Here is a 21201-nt window from a genome sequence, read left to right on the forward strand (position 1 = left end):
TCATGGTCAAAGGGGCTGGTGACGGCAAGAAAACAACTCTGTAAAAACAACAAAGTCCAGGCTTTCACAAGACACAACAGCAAACCGCGCTGCATAATCCATTTTAGGTTTGGTCTTCTGTCATGGAACAGAAGAATGCAGACAAAGGTAAGATTCAAACAGAGTTTATTGAGACACACACAGGATGTAAACAGGTGAGTAACTGGAAAGTAGATAGTTGAGAAGATACTGCCAGGGTAATGCAGGCAGAGATGACAGGTGACTTGAAGGCTGGCTGGATTGAAGATGAGATGATCACTGAGGACTGAGGAAGACAGAAGACTAGACAGTTTGAGACGGAATCACACTGGTAAGTATCCACAGGTTGGTAGTTGGGTTCATGTTCGTGTTCAGGGTAGAGTAATGAGGCCAGATGCAGTGTGTGAAGTAGGCTTAAATGGTGTGGAGCTGATGAAGGTGATTGATGGCAGTTGTGGATGATTGAGGAGAATGTGCAGGTGGGAGGCAGGAAGGACCATGGGAAATTTAGTGCAGAAGTGACTAGCGACTGAGGATCGTGGCATTATGTTTTGTTGTAAATCAATCATATAATGCTAAATTGTTCATAATGTAAACCACTGGGAGACCACAGACAGTTGTCATTCACTGTATTGTATTAATGGAAAAGTCAGTTAATATAACTGTTTTTAATATTTCATATTTCCTTAATTCATTTTAATAGTATTTTCCCACCGTCACTATAAGGGTACAAAGATTTATAATGTAGCCATACAGACTTGCTGTACTAGCCTATCTCTAGCATTTAATGGTGAGGAGGAGTCTAACCTGTTACTTTATCATTTAATATAACACTGATGAAACACTGTATGAATCAACCAGCATCCAGGACTGGAACTATTCATTTATCTATTCATGTAGTTTCAACGTAACTTTGAAGTCTCATTCACAAGCAGTCAACTACTGGCCTTGGTGAATGAAAGAGTCCAACAGCAAAAGTGTTATTGGTGTCAAGTCATATGCTTGTCTTTTATCAGCCTGAGGTAGCTTTATATTATTACAAATTTAGAAATATTTTTTCTTATTTGTTGTTTTACCATGCAAAACAATGTTGTGACATATGCCAACATTGTCTAAATAAATAAAAAGCCTAAAGAATAAAACCCACTTCCAGACATTAAAAGCTGTTTTATGTGTATGTGGGGGTATTTGAATCACAGTGGAGAATTCCAGAAATGCATTATAATGATGTCATGTACTGGTAGTAAGCGCACAACGTAGGAGATCCAAAGAAACGCTTTATTTAACAATACTAACACTCAGGATATATCACAGAAATACACAACCACGTTAACTCAAACAATACCGAACAAGGAACTGATAGAACTAAGGGTTTAAATACACAGGGAAAGGTAATTAACAGAATTAGAAACAGATGTGGAACTAATAAGTAACTTGGGAAATTAACAGGCAAAAAGAACTCAGGCAAACTGTAAGAGGGAACAGAATGAAAACAAAACCAAAACAGAATGAGACCGTTACAAATGTAATTCAGATTTACAAGAAATCAAAAATAACATTCCAGTGCTTCTCGCTGAGTGATTCATGGTTAAAAAACAACGATAGCAGTACTTGCTTCAAGGACAGAATCCACCTCCAAATTATGAGTGAAATTAATTTTAATTTGTTGTAAGAGTAGGGGATTGTGTTGTGTGCAAACTTTGTTTAATTTTATTTTAACTTTATTACAAATTGCAGCCTCATACATAGTTTAAAAAATTAAGAAAACAGACTTTAGTTATTTAGTACTGTCGCAAGCAGCATCTACAGCTTTTACCTAAACGGATAATTTTTCCACTTGAAATTAACGGTCCCTCTGTAATTTCTTGTTTGTTTATTTTGGCCAATATGACAGTGGTCTTGGACTTTGACTGGTCATGTGATCTGAACATATCAGCCCCCCCGAGGCGACCCGCTACATGTAAAATAAATCAGCTTTTATTAGGTTACTGATATGATGTGCATCATTTTAAACGTAAAAAAAAGTATCAGTCATTTCTTCATTAAAAAAACTTTTCATGAGGGAAAAATGTATTTGGATTAAAATTATAATAAAATAATATTTCATTAGCAAAAAGCAACTAAATCTTTTTTTAAAGGGACAATATATATTGTCTATATGTTTATAGACTATATATATATATATATATATGTATATATACACTCACCTAAAGGATTATTAGGAACACCATACTAATACTGTGTTTGACCCCCTTTCGCCTTAATTCTACGTGGCATTGATTCAACAAGGTGCTGAAAGCATTCTTTAGAAATGTTGGCCCATATTGATAGGATAGCATCTTGCAGTTGATGGAGATTTGTGGGATGCACATCCAGGGCACGAAGCTCCCGTTCCACCACATCCCAAAGATGCTCCATTGGGTTGAGATCTGGTGACTGTGGGGGCCATTTTAGTACAGTGAACTCATTGTCATGTTCAAGAAACCAATTTGAAATGATTCGAGCTTTGTGACATGGTGCATTATCCTGCTGGAAGTAGCCATCAGAGGATGGGTACATGGTGGTCAAAAAGGGATGGACATGGTCAGAAACAATGCTCAGGTAGGCCGTGGCATTTAAACGATGCCCAATTGGCACACAAGAAAACATCCCCCACACCATTACACCACCACCACCAGCCTGCACAGTGGTAACAAGGCATGATGGATCCATGTTCTCATTCTGTTTACGCTGAATTCTGACTCTACCATCTGAATGTCTCAACAGAAATCGAGACTCATCAGACCAGGCAACATTTTTCCAGTCTTCAACTGTCCAATTTTGGTGAGCTCGTGCAAATTGTAGCCTCTTTTTCCTATTTGTAGTGGAGATGAGTGGTACCCGGTGGGGTCTTCTGCTGTTGTAGCCCATCCGCCTCAAGGTTGTGCGTGTTGTGACTTCACAAATGCTTTGCTGCATACCTCGGTTGTAACGAGTGGTTATTTCAGTCAAAGTTGCTCTTCTATCAGCTTGAATCAGTCGGCCCATTCTCCTCTGACCTCTAGCATCAACAAGGCATTTTCGCCCACAGGACTGCCGCATACTGGATGTTTTTCCCTTTTCACACCATTCTTTGTAAACCCTAGAAATGGTTGTGCGTGAAAATCCCAGTAACTGAGCAGAATGTGAAATACTCAGACCGGCCTGTCTGGCACCAACAACCAGGGCTGGACTGGGACAAAAATTCGGCCCTGGCATTTTGGCCCATACTGGCCCACTATATGATCATAAACACCACCCATCTTTGCACACCATTGAATATGTATACCAACTCCTTTTCCTTAAAACAACTAATGCCATGTAATGAGTAAGTAGGAACGAGATGAGAGTTAACAGATGAAATAACCACACTTTTTTTTTTTAATTTATAAAAAAAGAAAAGACTATAAAAAAAACAAACAATACTAAATACTTCTGGTCCTCTAGGGGGGTTCGGGCGCATGCTCCCCCGTAAGAAAATTTTGTGTATTTTAATGTTAAATTCATCAATCTGGTGCACTTTGAGAGTTCAAAATTAAAAGCTCCAACCCATATTCAGTGTGCAAATTGAACAAAGAAAAACTCAATCCTCTTTTAGTTAGTCTGTCTACATTACACTAATGATAGTTATAATATTAATCCCATGGCAGTAATAACCATATATTGTAAAACAAATGCACTGAGAAATAAAGGAAACTTTCATAATTAGTTTTGTACTAATTTCTATACTTGAAAGTGATGATCTTTTTTTGATCTTTTATTTATCTTTTATTTTGATGGAAACTGCATCGAGCTTTTATTTTGGCGGAACAAAATCAAAATTGATTTTGGTTTACAAACGCGTCTCATTACAATTCTAGTAAAATTCGGTAATCGTTAGCTGCGGCGCTACCAGTCACTTTAAGGGATTTTTTTCTCGATTGATTACATTCACTTATTCTCACCAAGAAAGTTATTTTTACAATTGTGTGTGAATGTATCTATTCGGGCGCAAAGAAGATGCAAAAGATAACTCACGCACTGTTTCATGCGCACGAAAACTAATCGAGTTATTTTTAATAGCAGTGAGATTATACAGTAGCAGCACTGATCTGATGTACATGTTGATCAGTGAGTGGTGGCCTATTACCATACAGCTGGCAATGCAATACGTGTATGTATCATTAAATGTCCGTCTCACCTCAGCCGTCGGCCCGCCCTGCTGACATCTTCACTGAAGTTTTTTGCCGGCCTTCCAGCAAATAATTCATTTATTTTCACACATTTGGTGGCCTCTGCTTCAAGTGCTTGTCGTTTTTTTCTCTCTCAACTTATCGGCCCCTCCTTTACGTCTAGAGATTTTGTTGACTATCGTTGCACATCATCACATCAGTAGGCTATTCGCTGCAGTTGTAAAGCGGCCGCTTTGCAAGTCTATAACTTTATTCTGATTGGCCAATGCTCAGTGAACGTCACATGTGCTCATCACACGTTTAACCTACCTGTCAGTCTCGCAGGCAGCTCGCATCAGCTTCATGCGGCCAATGAGAGGCCTATACAATAATACACTTACGAATATATTGATATTTTAATTATTTTAAAACAAAATACATCACGCACCGGCCCACACAGACCGCGGCCCACCGGGAATCTCCCGGTAGTCCCGATGGCCAGTACATGCCTGCCAACAACCATGCCACGCTCAAAATTGCTTAAATCACCCGGAGATTGTCTTGACCAGGACCACACCCCTAAATGCATTGAAGCAACAGCCATGTGATTGGTTGATTAGATAATTGCATTAATGAGAAATTGAACAGGTGTACCTGATAATCCTTTAGGTGAGTGCATATAATATCTATATAAATAAATAAAAAAATAAAAAAATAAAAAACATTTTTGAAAGAAGTATCATTTCTTATTATTATCAATGTTGACAACAAATATGCAGATTTTTTTTTAACAGGTTTTTTGATGAATAGAACTTTCAAAAGAACAGAATAATTTGAAATATAAATCTTTTGTAACATTATAAATGTATTTACTGTCACTTTTGAAGTATTTTTAGAGCATGGTAAAATTAATGGGGCCTGGGACTAAATTGTAATGCTTTTCCCCTGCCCAATAAGTACCCTGTACTTTTGAGGTCCTTAGTGGTCCCTTCCTGTGACGAGGCCCGGGGCAATGTTCCCAACTGTTATGTGTGGTGTGCCTCAATATGTTTGATATAGACATAGAGTATGTAAGGGATATAGATGTATAATGCAATGAATACCCTAAAAACATAATGGTGTGTGTATGTGCCGTGATGTGTATTTTAGAGTACACTAGTGTTTGATGGTGTTGTAATGTATACTCCAGGGTTCATTACAGTGTGTACTTGCACTGTGATGTGTATTTTAAGAGACACTAGCTCTATGGCCATAATAACAGGGCAGATGGGCAGGCTGCACACTAGTGGTTACGAGGCCCAGAGCGTCGGGGTTGGACCAAAGCTTGTGTTGTGGCCACCTGATGAGCATCTCCCAGCTTGAGCGTAGCCTCACTGTGGTCTTGCCCCTTCATCTCACCCAAGGGGTTTGCAGGGCATGAGGTCAGAGGTCAAATCTTGCCTCGTAACCAAGGTCTTTCAAGTGGGCAATCACATATAAACAACAGGGACGGGAAGTACTAAAAGAGAAGAGCAGAGCTGGAAGAAGAATCGCTATGAAAACTCACTCATGGCTCTTTAGAAGATAGAGCAGTTAAAGGTCCTATGACATGCTGCTTTTTGGATGCTTTTATATAGGCCTTAGTGGTCCCCTAATACTGTATCTGAAGTCTCTTTCCCGAAATTCAGCCTTGGTGCAGAATTACAGCCACTATGAGCCAGTCCCACAATGAGCTTTCCTTAGGATGTGCCATTTCTGTGTCTTTGGCTTTAAATGCTAATGAGGAGGAGAGAGGCGGGACAATGTGGAGGGTGGGGGATCAGCACCATGCGCTAATTTTTACAGTGGATGTATCGCAATGGCTCGTAGACACGCAGTCGTTCAAGCTTTCCAGTTTGACCCAGAATCTGATCCGGATGGAGAAGCACCTGAAGAAGTTGTAACTCAGCGGCTACACCAGGACGTCTCCGAATGGTTCGTTTAAAATATTGTGTCTGGATATGGTACTTTAGTTGATTTGTTTATGTATGCTGTTACAGTTATTATCATGTAGCTAAAGCTAGCCTACGTTGTTGGCCATGCTTCTGCTATGCTTCGGTCGTTTGCATTGCAAGCCATGATGTCTCTCGAGGAAAAACCAATATCGCCCTCGCACTGTTGTAGCTCATTTTTTCATGGGCGGGCTAAATTCTCTGGGCGGGTAAAGCAGAGAAAGGGGAGGTAACCTTTCCCCGTATGATGACAAATAGGGAAGATTCCCGATTGGCCCATCTGATCTTTCATTTTCTCAAAGGCGGAGCAGGAGACCCAGGGCTTGGTTTACACCTATCGCCATTTCTAGCCACTGGGGGACCATAGGCAGGCTAGGGGAACTCATATTAATGTTAAAAAACTTCATAAAGTGAAATTTTCATGCCATGGGACCTTTACGGTGTACCAATTTTTGTGACATTTGTCAGAGTAACAAATGTCCAGTTGTCTATTGTTGATAGTGTAGTGATGCATGAAGCACAACTCACACTGAAGTAATTTTCAACCCAAGCAGCTTTCTTTTGTTCAAAGCAGAACATTTGTGTGACCAACAGTGAAATCTGTGTGCGGAAATCTTCTGCCCTCACTTGAAATTCCCAATTGCTTAGATTCCTATCCGATTGTTAAGTCTGACGTCACGCGTGACGTTTAGCCTTTTCCGGGTCCAAGCGCTCCTCTCGTCCAGAAATAACAATGGTGGAACCTGTACATTTATTTACGATCACGTCCTTCTTAGTGAGGCACCCTTGGCGGTCAAAAAGGGTTTAAATTCCTTTAGCACCAACAGAGTGGTTAGTGTAGCTCATCACTCAGGTGGCGTAATTAAGGGTAGAGTCCAGGCATCAATGAAAAAGAAGATTTACGAGGTTGAAGTGAGTTAGCTCGGGACACGGGACACAGCACTGCGGCATTGTAAAAACACTCAATAATAACCAAAACACTAGCGAAAGCGGTAGGTAGGTAGAGAGGACCTGGACTTTGGACCCGGAAAGAGTATTATCGGAGAGTGGTTACGTCATGACTTAACAACCGAATAGAAAGGTAAGTAGTGTTAGATGTTATTTATACCAGTGTATCATTGATATACTATTATAGTTGTTGTTAATATGAATTAGATTTTATTTATTTATTTAGAAATATTGCCTTACAACTAGCTGAATTAAAAATAAGTTGTTGTCCATTTAACATATTTTGCTTCAAGCAATTTTTATGGTTTTAGTTAGATTTAGTTTAGATAATAACCCTGATTTATACAGATACTATTTGGTCCTCAGTGTATTTTTGTACATTATAAAACACTATGCAATCATTACATATTCAGTGTATATTTATTAAAATAACAAATGGATGCTCCCTTATTTGGACATTAGTTGTCCATGGCCCTGTCCCTAAAAGGTAGTGTTAGGGTTAGACACTTAAAGAGTACTGTAAAGCGCTTCATATATAGAACATTTTATGGATTCCCATGATGGGATCATTATATGGATTTATTTAATTAAGTGGGTTTTCACATTGGCACATTTGCTACAGTCTGAATCCGAGTGTGATTGTTCCCTGGTGCATTTGTTGTCATCTTACGTCATCACAAACGTGCACAGTGCATTATACAAAGAATCTGTGATTTGTTAATTCTTTAAATGACAAAAGTAAAAGAAAACAAAAGTTTTCACTGAAAACTTGTTAAGTGTATTTTGTAAACAGAAGCACATTTTGATTTTGATGGCTGCAACACACTCCAAAAAAGTTGGGACCCAAAGTTACCACCCCCCACCCCCCACCGCCCTTTCCTCCTTTTTTTTTCTTTTTTTCTTGACAACCATGATGACTATGAAATGTAATTGTATGCTAAATGTGCGTTAAGATTCTTTATAATTTCTCACTTTTTATTTCACTGACAAAATAACAGCAGGCATGTTTGAAATGTCTTGAGGGAGAGAAAATAATGGCAATTTTCATTTTTAGGCGAAGTGATCCTCTAATGGCATCACTTTATTCTCTCTACTGTTTTCTTCTAACAACCCAGTGTGGACATTTCTAGATCACGGCAATTAAGTGCAATAGGAAGTTCACCTAATTCCAGAACCCTGAGCAAAATCAAAAGCTTGTTTGAAAAAGATTGAAGGGGAGGAAGTGAGGGGGACGGGCTGTATCTTTAACAGGAAATGCCATGTTTAAATGAGAGGCCCATCTCGGTGACCCAACTCTGCAATGTGATTGGCTAGAAGGAAAGAAGAAGGGAGGAAGTGGGCTTTGGGAGGATAATTATTGCTGTCTACGTGATAGAGGACAATGATGGAGTGATAGAGAGATGGACTGATAGGACAACCGCTCAGAGGGGAAGGAAGTCGGATGGTGCAAGGAGGATCTCCTGGGAGGTGTGGGAGCGATGAGGTCACCGGCCAAGTGAGGTCACCAGCCAAGTGTGCGCCAAAACCTTTGGGTTTCCATGCCAACCAGATGGTCTCAGTCCTGTAAGCATGTGAACATTGAGCACACAGATTGGGCATCTATGGATGATTTCAATGTTACGGCCACTGGCCGTGTGAGGGGGCTTAGAGTATGTACTGATAATGACCAGGGGGGAAAAAATCAAAGTCTTGATTTATCCTTATTTGTTAATCGTTTACAGAGTAGCTCTTGAAGTTAGCATAACATTTACTGTGATCATATTTACTTTTCCTTACCCTATTTTCTTAATACCAAAATTATTAGCACCATTTATGAAAATGAGCTAAAATTATTAGATTTCAAAAGCAACAATCCTTTCATTTTGGCCTTAAATGAAAGGATACATTGTGTATCTTTACTTGTACGCAGCTTTTTGGAACATAATAGTGTTTTCTGTAGTAACACAATTTTTGTCTTGAAAACACAGATTTTTACAAATATTGGAACCTCCACTTGGTTGTATAGAATACACGACGAAGATGATGAAAGTCAAAAGTCTTTAATAATCCACATAGAGTAACAAAGATGAAGGTACTGTTGGCAAAGCAATAACCGTTAAACATTGACGAGACAGGACAACTAAGAACAGAAACATGAAGCTTAAATACAAGAGACAAATAAAGGTAATTAATCGCACAGCTGAACAGAATGACAAATCAAATGTAACTAATAACAAAACTGACAGGCAGGGAGAAAGAAAAGAGAAAACAAACTCAAACTGAACATAATTTTGACAATAGTGTAATGTACAGTATGAAAAATAAATATGCATTTAGAAATATGCTAAAGATTACATTTAAAAGTGTTATTAAATTATTACAGTGTTATAAAAGATTAACTTCATTAATGATGCATAGAAAAACAAAAAAGCTCACAGGGAAAAGAATACATTGACTACAACATAAGTTAATAGGTCTTTCTTAGCACTCTTTAGAGGGCCTCCGAGGTACGGGTCATGTGTTAGTTGTGTGTCATTCTTTCAGTAATCAGAGTTGGTGTGTGTCTATGTGGGTTAGTAAAAGGTGAGGTGTTTTACAGGCTTAGATTGGTTTCTCCTGTGCTTCATGAGGTAACATAAGGGGTTAAAATTACCTGCATGTTTTAATGTGTGTTTGCTTGTGTGATAACAGTAGAAGCTCTTTCCATTTAATTAAGTTCTTTAGAGTTTTTCAAATGAAAGGAGGTAAACATGGAATGTGCAGTAAATGTTTACAGGCTTAGTGAGCATTCAGGACCCCTTCTGCTTCCGCTACTCATCATAAAAGTGCCACAATGTTTTTTTGTTGTTGTTTTTTCTACTACTCCAAACGTACTGTACACATTTTGCACACAATCTACAATGATGGATTTTCAGGGAATAGTTGTTTACTCGCTCTTTAAAGTCAAAATTAGCTACGTACTTGGTTCTTGTCATTTTTGATCCATTAACTTTTGGCACTTAAGTTCTTACTTGTTTTCCAATTTAACATCTATATTTCTTTCTGGGCCTCTATCTCCTGTTCTCTCACATACACGTGAACACACAAAAAACCCTTTCATCTTTCATTCACAGATATGTATCTGATCCCCAGAGCTGTACACACTGTGCTCTCAAACTCCACCACGCCTCCCCCAAGAGCGTGAGGGGGTAAACAGAAAGAATGAAAATATGCAAGAGATAAAACAGAAGAAACGCTTGTAATTAACATTCTGAAATTCTTGAGTCACACATCCACATTCCAACATAGAGACACAAAAATGAAGATGAGATATAAAAAAACTAAATTAACCCACTTGCTTCAAGTCAGTCCGTTTTAGTCTTTTGTTGATGTTAATTTTCTGCAGGTTACAAGCGTTACAAGCAATTTTAAAATTGTGTTTTAAAAATACTTATATTGTAAGTACACTTTTTTGTTATTTTCTTTAGTTTTGGAGGTTATAGCAATGCATGTCCTAAGGAAAACTCTGAATGAATCTTGAAAAATATAAAGTTAGGGCACATGGGAATTACGTCAACTTGAAAAGTAGAGGACTTAAGACCTTAAAAATTCTGTCTACTTTTGCCTTTTTGTTTTCAACTCCCAGAAGGCTTTGTTTCAGTGCCACTGATTTGCCCTCAATGTCCGACTACAAATTACTGACCCCATTGCAGACCACAGCCATTGTCCTTCAGCTGTGCTCCTCTTGAACAGTCTGCACCATGCTCTCATAAAAACTGTGGACTGACTGACCCTTAGTACAACTAAAAGCGTAGTCTCTTTCTTTCTCTTCTTTTAAATTCAGAGCTGTACTTAAATTCTGGGATTTAAGCTCCATATGTTTCAGCTCAATTTTGTTTTCCTTTCTGTAAACCTCAGATACAGTGCCTCTCATGTGCACATGCAGGTGATCACTCTGGCCAGCTGTGTTGTTGTCATTTATAGCTTTGTGGTTGCCGTGAGCAGCTCATGTGAGTTGTGATTGATCAGGGTCCAGATTTTGGTTGTGTGGTCTTCACTGTGGCTTTGCCGCAGTACAGGCCAAAAGTTTGGAAACATTACCATTTTTAATGTTTTTGAAAGAAGTTTCTTCTGCTCATCAAGCCTGCATTTAATTGATCAAAAATAGAAGTTGTGAAAAAAATTTAATATTGTAAAATTCTGCTCATCAAGCCTGCATTTATTTGATCAAAAATAGAAGTTGTGAAAAAATGTAATATTGTGATATATTATTACGATCTAAAATAATTGGTTTTCAATTTATTATACATTAAGTTATCATTTATTTATTTGATGCAAAGCTGAATTTTCAGGATCATTACTCCAGTCTATCACATGATCCTTTAGAAATCATTCAAAGTTGGAAACAGTTCTGGTGCTTAATATTTTTTTCATAACCTGTGATACGTTTTTAGGATACTTTGATGAATAAAAAGTTTTAAAAAATTAAATAAAATAAAAAGAAGCAAATGTTTTAAAAATAGAAATCTTTTGTAACAACAATATACACTACTGGTCAGTAATTTGGGGTCAGTAATTATTATTATAATTTTTTTTTTTAAATAAATCAATACTTTTATTCAGCAAGGATGTGTTAAATTGATAAAAAGTGATAGTAAAGAAGATTTATATTATTAGAAAAAAAAAAAAAAAATTGAATAAATGCAGTTCTTTTTAACATTTTATTCATCAAATATATTAGGCAGCAGAACTGTTTCCAACACTCATAATAAATCAGAATATTAGAATGATTTCTAAAGGATCATGTGATAGACTGGATATCACATGTGACACTGAAGACTGGAGTAATGATCCTGAAAATTCAGCTTTGCATCACAGAAATAAATTATAATTTAAAGTATAATAAATTGAAAACCAATTATTTTAAATTGTAATAATAGCCTATATCACAATATTACATTTTTTTTCTGTATTTTTGATCAAATAAATGCAGGCTTGATGAGCAGAAGAAACTTCTTTCAAAAACATTAAAAATAGTAATGTTTCTAAACTTTTGGCCTGTACTGTATGTATATATATGTATATTAGTGCTGGGCAAAGATTAATCGCGATTAATCGCATCCAAAATAAAAGTTTGTGTTTGCATAATATATGTGTGTGTACTGTGTATAATTATTTTGTATATATAAATACACACATGTGCATGTATTTATTTAAGAAATATTTGCATGTATATACTGTATATGTATTTATACATAATTTATATTATATATAAATATAAATAATTTATATATAAAATGTAAAAAAAAATCTTAAATATATACATGCATATGTGTATTTATATATACAAAATAATTATACACTGTACACACACATATATTATGCAAACGCATAATATATATATGTATATGTGTATATATATATATATATATATATATATACTGTGTATATATATATATATATATATATATATATATAGTTGGTTACACTTTATTTTGATGGTCCCTTTTGAACATTCTGTTGACTTTAAGTAACGGTGCACCTACAGTATGTCAACTGACTCTCATTAGAGTATTAGTAGACTGTTTGCTTAATATCTGCTAACACTTTATTGTAATGGTCCCCTAGCAGTCATTGAACTGACTATAAATATATTTGAAACTTGTCAACTTATTCAAACCCTAACCCTACCAGTCTACTGGTAAATATTCAGACCAGCCCATCTGGCACCAACAACCATTTATTCCCTATTCGGATGCTCATTTTGAACTTCAAGAGATCGTCCTGACCATGTCTACATGCCTAAATGCATTGAGCTGCCATGTGACTAGCTGATATTTAACAAGTTGTTGAACATTGAAAATACATCTGATGTGCTTTTCTTTGTGTGTGTGTGTGTGTGTGTGTGTCTTCAGTCTATGAGTTCTGCTGTCCCCCAACACCCCCCGTGTTTAGAGGAGGATGACTGTTACGAGGAGGCAGAACCGTTTGTCCCGGCCACTCAGACTACAGGTCAGTGTGGCAACCGACCACTATAAGACAAATAGCTGAATATTACAATGAATATCACAAATTTATAGCAGCTGCTATAGCATTTCATTTTTAAAGTGATAGTTGTTATTTACTTACCTTCATGTAATTCCAAACCTGCATGACTTACTTTCTTACATGGTACAAGAGACAACAGTTTAATAAAACAACTGACACGTGTGAGATTAAAAACTTTGTAATGCTAAAATCCCTATCTTTGCCTCAGATAAAGTGGACTCAGACAGCAGTCACTACGAGTCGTACGGTGAAGAGGAGGATGAGTTTGTGAAGGACAGAGCTCACTACATCCAGTGGAGCTCCTCTCAACCCTGCTTAAGACCCGTGCCAGAGTCACGCATTTGCGGGTACCTTTGGAGGAAGAAGTGGTTGGGTCAGTGGACCCGCCAGCTCTTCATTATTAAGCACGATTCACTATTGGTAAGAGCCTCAGTCAGGTTTCATATATTTAAAAATATGCCTCTATTCCAAACTGCTTTGCTATTTTGTTAAACCAAGCATCTGATCTCTCAAGGTTAAAATTAACTGATTTTAGGCTACATACTAATTAATGTGCTAATTGCACATAAGGAAATTTGTATAAAAATAACATTGTAATAGTACATTTTTAATGACTTAATTATGTTTTATAATTTTTTACTTATTATATATATTTTTTAATATAAACATTTAAATGGTGGCTGTCATAAAAACATGATGGATTTATTCAAAAATACATTAGATATCGAAGAACAGGTTTAGTAAAAATACAATGAACATGCAATATAGTTCATATAGAGTTTTTTTTTTTTAGCTGACTAATGGGTTTTGAATGGCTTTTCTGAGGTAAATATAACATTACATGACATTGTTTTCAAGCCGTAAGTAATTTTTGACGTCTTTCGGCGGTTAAAACACTGATTGAGCAATTACATGTGACTATATACGGATTTTGGTAAGTTGTACTGTATCTTTCAACATACCTTTTGATGTTCATTCTTGTTTATTTCATGCTGTAACTAGTAGTAATGTGAAAGAGATGGTGAAGCTCACGTGAGCTTCGCACTGCCGCTTCACTTGAACTGAGATGTCGGTTATTCGGTGTTGATCTGTCGCGCCACATTAAAGAGCTCCAAAACGGTATTTATTGTTTGAATTTATTAATAAAATTGACAGAATTTGAAAGCTGTGACTTTGTTGCATATCAGAAGTAACAAAGCACAAAGCTTTTTGTGATTTATTGGATAGGAGGTACGCTACAAAGCTTTGTTCATTCATCAACTGAAAACAGTAGAGACTGAAAGATTGATTATTTTGATTTATCCGTTATCGGTTCTTCAAAATGAGAATGGATTAAAATCAAGAAATCCATAGTTTTAATCCACACTGTAAAAAACAAAAACTGTAAAAAGTCTGGCAGCAAAGTTTCAGTTAAATTACAGCCATTTCACAAAATTGCAAGCAAAAACTGTCAAAATACAGAATAGATTTTGCGGTCAAAATTACTGAAATTATCATACAGTATCACTGTTGATAAATGCTTATTAAACCTTATTTTAATATAAGGGGTTTGGGTTGCTAAAACAATGCAATTAGTCCCGAGTTTGAATAAATACATAAATACGCTTGAACTTCTTGTTTTCCGTCATGGTCTGGTGGTAGAACTTTTTTTAGGCGTATCAGAGGTTCTAGGTTCTAATCTGCCCTCGTATAGGTTTTTTTTCTCCTTCTCATTAAAACCACAGTTGTTCATCAGTGATTGTATATCAAGAGCAGTGACATGTTTGTGTGCATTTTGTTTTGTGATTTCACCTGAACGAATAGAGAGTCTGATAACAGTGACAACGTACACAACGAACACTCAGCATGATTTCAAAAACAACACATTCCAGGACCATATAGTCACTTATTTAACGAATGAAATGAATATTCTGCTAGTCAACTGATGTTTCGAAAAGTGGTGGGGACAATATCGACATGTCCCACCCACAAATTACTAGTGGTCGACCGATATATCGTCATGGCTGATATATTTGCCGATATTTGGCATTTTTTAAGTATTGGCATCGGCCGATTAGTTTTTCTGTTTGGCTGATGTGTTGAAAGTGGAACTTTTATTTGGACGCCACACTGGACTTTTATTTTGACAGCGCTGAGAACACCAGCTCTGAGAACGAAGTATAAGTAGGCGAATTGGGACACAGCATATAACTAATAAAGACTCCATCTTCATTAGTCGTTGTTGTTATTCTACGCCCTATTCTACGCCCTAAAAGTATGTACTCTTTTGTGAAAAAAAAAGTTAATGCTTTTGAGTGTGTAGCAAAAGAGTAGGCAAGCTTTGGGACATACTACTTCATCATCTTTAATGGACAGCTCTGTCGCTTAGTTACGTGCATCCTGTCACCATAAACTGCCCTGTCAATCATCTTGTCACAGTTAAAATCCTCCATCCATCCGTCCATCCATCCATCTTCTACCGCTTATCCTATCGATTTGATTTATAATTCTTGATTTTTCTCTTTAAACCCGCTTACAACGAACATTTTCTACTCTTCCTCACTGAGAAGCACTACTGCTCAAACCTCATTGTTACAACGCGGACTGTTGAGCAGACGCGTCTCAAGCCTATTAGTGATCCAACGCTGCATACTCTTAAAGGTTACGTCCGTGGATCACGGCTGAACGAGTCTTCTCCACACTCACTTATAAACAAACACTTTTTTTTCGCCTATCGTGCGTCTACTCTACACCCCTACCACTAAAAAACCTCATAGTTACAACGCGGACTGTTGAGCAGACGCGTCTCAAGCCTATTAGTGATCCAACGCTGCATACTCTTAAAGGTTACGTCCGTGGATCACGGCTGAACGCGTCTTCTCCACACTCATTTACAAACAAACTTATAATATAAATTAGTATTAATATTGATAGCATCACTGGTAGCTTCGTTGCTAACTCACTGTCCATCTGTTAAAATGGCGAATATATCAGATGTAAGTAGTCTACCGCTTGGTGCAGGTGAGGACACATTTGAGCTTCACGCACTGCAGTCTGAGCTGGAAGCTGTTGAGAAACAGATCCACAACCTTTTATTGAGACAGGCCGAGCTGAGAGACCGGTGTTTGGCTCTTGAAACATCACGCGCCGACGCACACAAATCAGTGTTTAACGTTACTAACCCGCTGACTCCGACCGCGTCTACTCCGTGCGTTCCTCAGCATCGGTCGCAATCAGCCATGGTCTCGTTCACTCCGGCTCCAACACGCCACCACGAAGCCTGGGTGGTTCCGCAGCGGAAGACGCGAGTCAGGTTTAGACCAAGACTTTCTCCGACCCTCCCGGTTTTCGAGTTATCGACACAAAACCGCTTCTCCCCTCTACGCGAAACAGAACGCGATGCTGTGATCATCGGCGATTCCATCGTTCGGCACGTACACGCTACGTTAGGTACAAGTAAGGTGCAAAGTCACTGCTTCCCTGGTGCTCGTGTTTCTGAAATCGCTGCTCGCGTTCCCGAGATCCTGAACGGTGACGAGCGCGTCGGAACTGTGGTCCTGCACGCGGGAGTGAACGACATCAGGCTGCGCCAGACGGAGATTCTGAAGAAAGACTTCAGGAATCTAATCGATACGGTACGCAGCACATCGCCTGAAACAACGATCATTGTGTCAGGACCGCTTCCCACGTACCGACTAGGGCATGAAAAATTCAGCAGATTATTTGCGCTAAATGAATGGTTAATGTCATGGTGCAATGAGCAGAAACTGCTCTTTGTAAATAATTGGAATCTGTTTTGGGAGCGTCCTAGGCTTTTCCGTGCTGATGGCTTACACCCAAGCAGATTCGGAGCGGATCTTCTGTCAGATAACATCTCCAAAATGTTAAATACCCTTTGACTAGTAACCAAAAGTCCAAATCATAGTCTCTGCTGCACCAATTCAACTGATATAAATACTAGTGTAGAACATTGCATAGAAACCGTGTCTATTCCTCGTTTAGTGAGATCAAATAATAAATCTAATGCAGGATCTAGGAAAAATCTAATTGTTATTAAAACAGAAAATGTTGCTATTAGTAAACAAAAACTATTTCTAAAGCTAGGTCTTCTAAACATTAGATCACTCACACCTAAGGCAGTTATTGTAAATGAAATAGTCACAGATAATAGCTTCGATGTACTTTGCCTTACTGAAACCTGGCTTAAACCAAATGATTATTTCGGTATTAATGAGTCTACTCCTCCTGGATACTGTTATAAGCATGAGCCCCGTCTGATTGGCCGTGGCGGAGGTGTTGCAACCATTTATAAAGATATTCTAAATGTTACTCAGAAAACGGGTTATAAGTTTATTTCATTTGAAGTACTTGTACTAAATGTTACGCTCTTAGATGTTAGAAAAACATCCCTATTATCTCTAGCCTTGGCTACCGTATATAGACCGCCAGGGCCTTACGCTGATTTCCTAAAAGAGTTTGCAGATTTTCTCTCAGACCTATTAGTCAATGTCGATAAAGCATTAATTGTTGGAGATTTTAACATACACGTAGATAATCCAAATGATGCGTTAGGAGCTGCGTTTACAGATTTATTAAATTCATTTGGGGTCAAGCAAAACGTCACCGGACCAACTCATCGTCTTAATCATACACTCGATTTAATTATATCACACGGAACCGATCCAACCGATATAGATATCATTCCACAAAGTGATGAAGTCACTGATCACTACATGGTAACTTGCATATTACGTACTGCTGTAATATGTCATGCGGCGTCGCGTTATCAACCAGGCAGAACAATCCTCCCATCCACCATAGATAATTTCTCAAATTGCTTATCTAATCTGTCTCAGCTGCTGCCTGAACCCAAACAAACAGATGAACTAGAAGAACTAACTAGCACTATGAGCACCATTCTCTCTAGAACATTGGATGTGGTTGCACCTATTAAATTAAAAAAGGTCAGAGAGAAAAATAAAGCACCATGGTATAACAATACTACGCATGTTTTAAAGAGAGAAACCCGTATTTTAGAGCGTAAATGGAAACAAACTAATTTAGAGGTCTTTAGAATCGCGTGGAAAGACAGTATGTCACGTTATAAAAAGGCCCTAAAAGCTGCCAGGGCTGAGCACCTCCGCAAACTAATAGAAAACAACCAAAACAATCCAAGGTTTCTATTTAACACCGTGGCTAGACTAACAAATAAACAGACGTCACCCGAACAAAATATCCCGTTACAGTTCAGTAGTAATGATTTCATGAACTACTTCACTGAGAAAATAGAAAGCATCAGAACCACAATTATAAACGTTCAATCTTCAATCGCGCCTTACAATTCAGCTTCAATTATCACCCCGAAAGAACAATTACAGTGCTTTACAACTATAGAACAAAAAGAGTTAAATAAACTTATCACTTCATCTAAAACAACAACATGTTTATTAGATCCTATACCAACTAAACTACTGAAAGAAGTGTTATCTGTAGTGGAAGAGCCTCTCCTCAATATTATTAACTCGTCTTTATCTTTAGGTCATGTTCCAAGAACATTTAAACTGGCAGTTATAAAACCTCTCATTAAGAAACCACAATTAGATCATAATAATCTAGCAAATTATAGACCCATTTCAAATCTTCCATTTATGTCTAAAATATTAGAAAAAGTGGTGTCCGCTCAACTGGGCTCTTTCTTGCAACAAAATGATATCTATGAAAAGTTTCAGTCTGGATTCAGACCGCATCATAGCACTGAAACTGCGCTCGTTAAAATCACAAATGATTTACTTTTAGCTTCTGACCAAGGCTGTATCTCAATACTAGTTTTACTTGATCTTAGTGCTGCGTTCGATACTATAGATCACACAATACTCTTAGATCGACTACAAAATTATACTGGTGTTCAAGGACAAGCACTAAGCTGGTTCAAATCATACCTATCTGACCGCTACCATTTTGTCTATTTAAATGGAGAAAAATCGATCATAACTCCAGTAAACTATGGAGTGCCGCAGGGATCTGTATTAGGCCCCCTGTTATTTTCAATATATATGATGCCACTTGGAAATATTATAAGGAAACATGGAATTAGTTTCCATTGTTATGCTGATGACACTCAAATATATATTTCATCACGGCCGGATGAAAACGCTACATTTTCCAAATTGACAGAGTGTGTTAAAGATATAAAAGATTGGATGACGCGTAATTTTCTTTTATTAAATCCAGACAAGACAGAGGTAATACTTATCGGTTCAAAAAACCGCCCACAAAACCTCGCACAATACAACTTTAACATCATAGGATGTCCTGTTACTTTATCCTCTACAGTAAAAGACCTGGGTGTTATACTCGATTGCAACCTGTCTTTTGAAAATCATATTTCTTATGTTACAAAAACAGCCTTTTTCCACCTTAGAAACATTGCTAAGCTACGTAATATGCTATCAGTTTCTGATGCAGAAAAGTTAGTTCATGCATTCATGACCTCGAGACTGGATTACTGTAATGCTTTATTAGCTGGTTGTCCTGCATCCTCAATAAACAAGCTACAGTTAGTCCAAAATGCCGCCGCTAGAGTTCTTACGAGATCAAGAAAATATGATCATATAACACCGATTTTATCATCACTGCATTGGTTACCTATAAAGTTCCGTATTAATTACAAGGTATTGCTACTGACTTATAAAGCCCTAAACGGCTTAGCTCCAGTCTATTTAACGGATCTTCTATCGCCCTATAATCCATCGCGCTCTTTGAGATCACTAAATTCAAGGCTTTTGGTCATACCTAGGATATCCAGAACCACCAAAGGAGGGAGAGCATTTTCACATTTGGCTCCAAAACTCTGGAATAGTCTTCCTGATACTGTTCGTTGCTCAGACTCGCTCTCCCAGTTTAAAACTAGATTAAAGTCGCATCTCTTCAGCCAGGCATTCATATAATCCTACAGTTCAAACTACAATCCGGCCTCTATCCAATGCCAGAGGAGAACTGGCCCCCGACTGAGCCTGGGTTCTCCCAAGGTTTTTTTTTTCTCCATTAAGGCACCTGATGGAGTTTTAGGACACCATTAGGTCACTTGATGGAGTTTTTCGGTTCCTTGCCACTGTTGCCTTTGGCTTGCTCAGTTGGGGATATTTTGGGGATATTTAATTTAATTTTATCAATCAATAAATTCCTCTTGAAACAAACTTTGTTGTATTATTTTAATTTAATACTGTGAAGCTGCTTTGATGCAATCTGTATTGTGAAAAGCGCTATACAAATAAACTTGACTTGACTTGACTTATCCGGGGCCGGGTCGCGGGGGCAGCAATCTAAGCAGGGATGCCCAGACTTCCCTCTCCCTAGACACTTCCTCCAGCTCTTCCGGGGGGACACCGAGGCGTTCAGCGTGTCCTAGGTCTTCCCCGGGGTCTCCTCCTGGTGGCACATGCCCAGAACACCTTCCCGGTAAGGCGTCCAGGAGGCATCCGGAAAAGATGCCCGAGCCACCTCAGCTGGCCCCTCTCGATGTGGAGGAGCAGCGGAGCTCCTCCCGAGTGACCGAGCTTCTCACCCTATCTCTAAGGGATCGCCCAGCCACCCTGCGGAGAAAGCTCATTTCGGCTGCCTGTATCCGGGATCTTGTCCTTTCGGTCATGACCCACAGCTCATGACCATAGGTGAGAGTAGGAATGTAGATTGACCGGTAAATCCAACATGCCGGAGTCCAACATGCACCGGGAACAAGTCTGACTTACTGCCGGCAATGCGAACCAAGCTCCTGCTCCGGTCGTACAGGGACCGGATAGACCTTAGCAAAGGGCCCCGAACCCCATACTCCCAGAGTACCCTCCACAAGATGCCGCGAGGGACACAGTCGAATGCCTTCTCCAAATCCACAAAGCACATGTGGATTGGTTAGGCAAACTCCCATGAACCCTCCAGCACCCTGGAGAGGGTATAGAGCTGGTCCAGTGTTCCACGACCGGGACGAAAACCACACTGTTCCTCCTGAATCCGAGGTTCTACTATCGGCCGTATTCTCCTCTCCAGTACCCTGGCATAGACTTTCCCGGGGAGGCTGAGAAGTGTGATCCCCCTATAGTTGGAGCACACCCTCC

The 21201-nt window shown here is 38.5% G+C and overlaps 1 protein-coding gene and 1 long non-coding RNA gene across 6 annotated transcripts in view; one reads left to right on the forward strand and one right to left on the reverse strand.

The window, feature by feature from the left end:
- Positions 1–21201, forward strand: part of LOC309512256 (actin filament-associated protein 1-like 2) — a 63179-nt gene that overhangs the window by 21876 nt on the left and 20102 nt on the right. For all 5 annotated transcript variants that reach the window (XM_082187750.1, XM_082187746.1, XM_082187747.1 and 2 more), the window contains 2 exons: positions 12979–13075; positions 13320–13531. In XM_082187750.1, the coding sequence (XP_082043876.1) occupies positions 12979–13075; positions 13320–13531 (309 nt within the window). The remainder of the gene's footprint in view (positions 1–12978; positions 13076–13319; positions 13532–21201) is intronic.
- Positions 13538–20486, reverse strand: LOC309512297. Its single transcript, XR_014210946.1, has 3 exons — positions 20372–20486; positions 15222–15563; positions 13538–15181 (listed from the first exon to the last, which is right to left on the reverse strand). It is a non-coding gene; the product is annotated as an uncharacterized lncRNA (long non-coding RNA).

Source organism: Leuciscus leuciscus (assembly GCF_965113295.1).
Source record: "Leuciscus leuciscus genome assembly, chromosome: 13".
Lineage (NCBI taxonomy): Eukaryota > Metazoa > Chordata > Actinopteri > Cypriniformes > Leuciscidae > Leuciscus > Leuciscus leuciscus.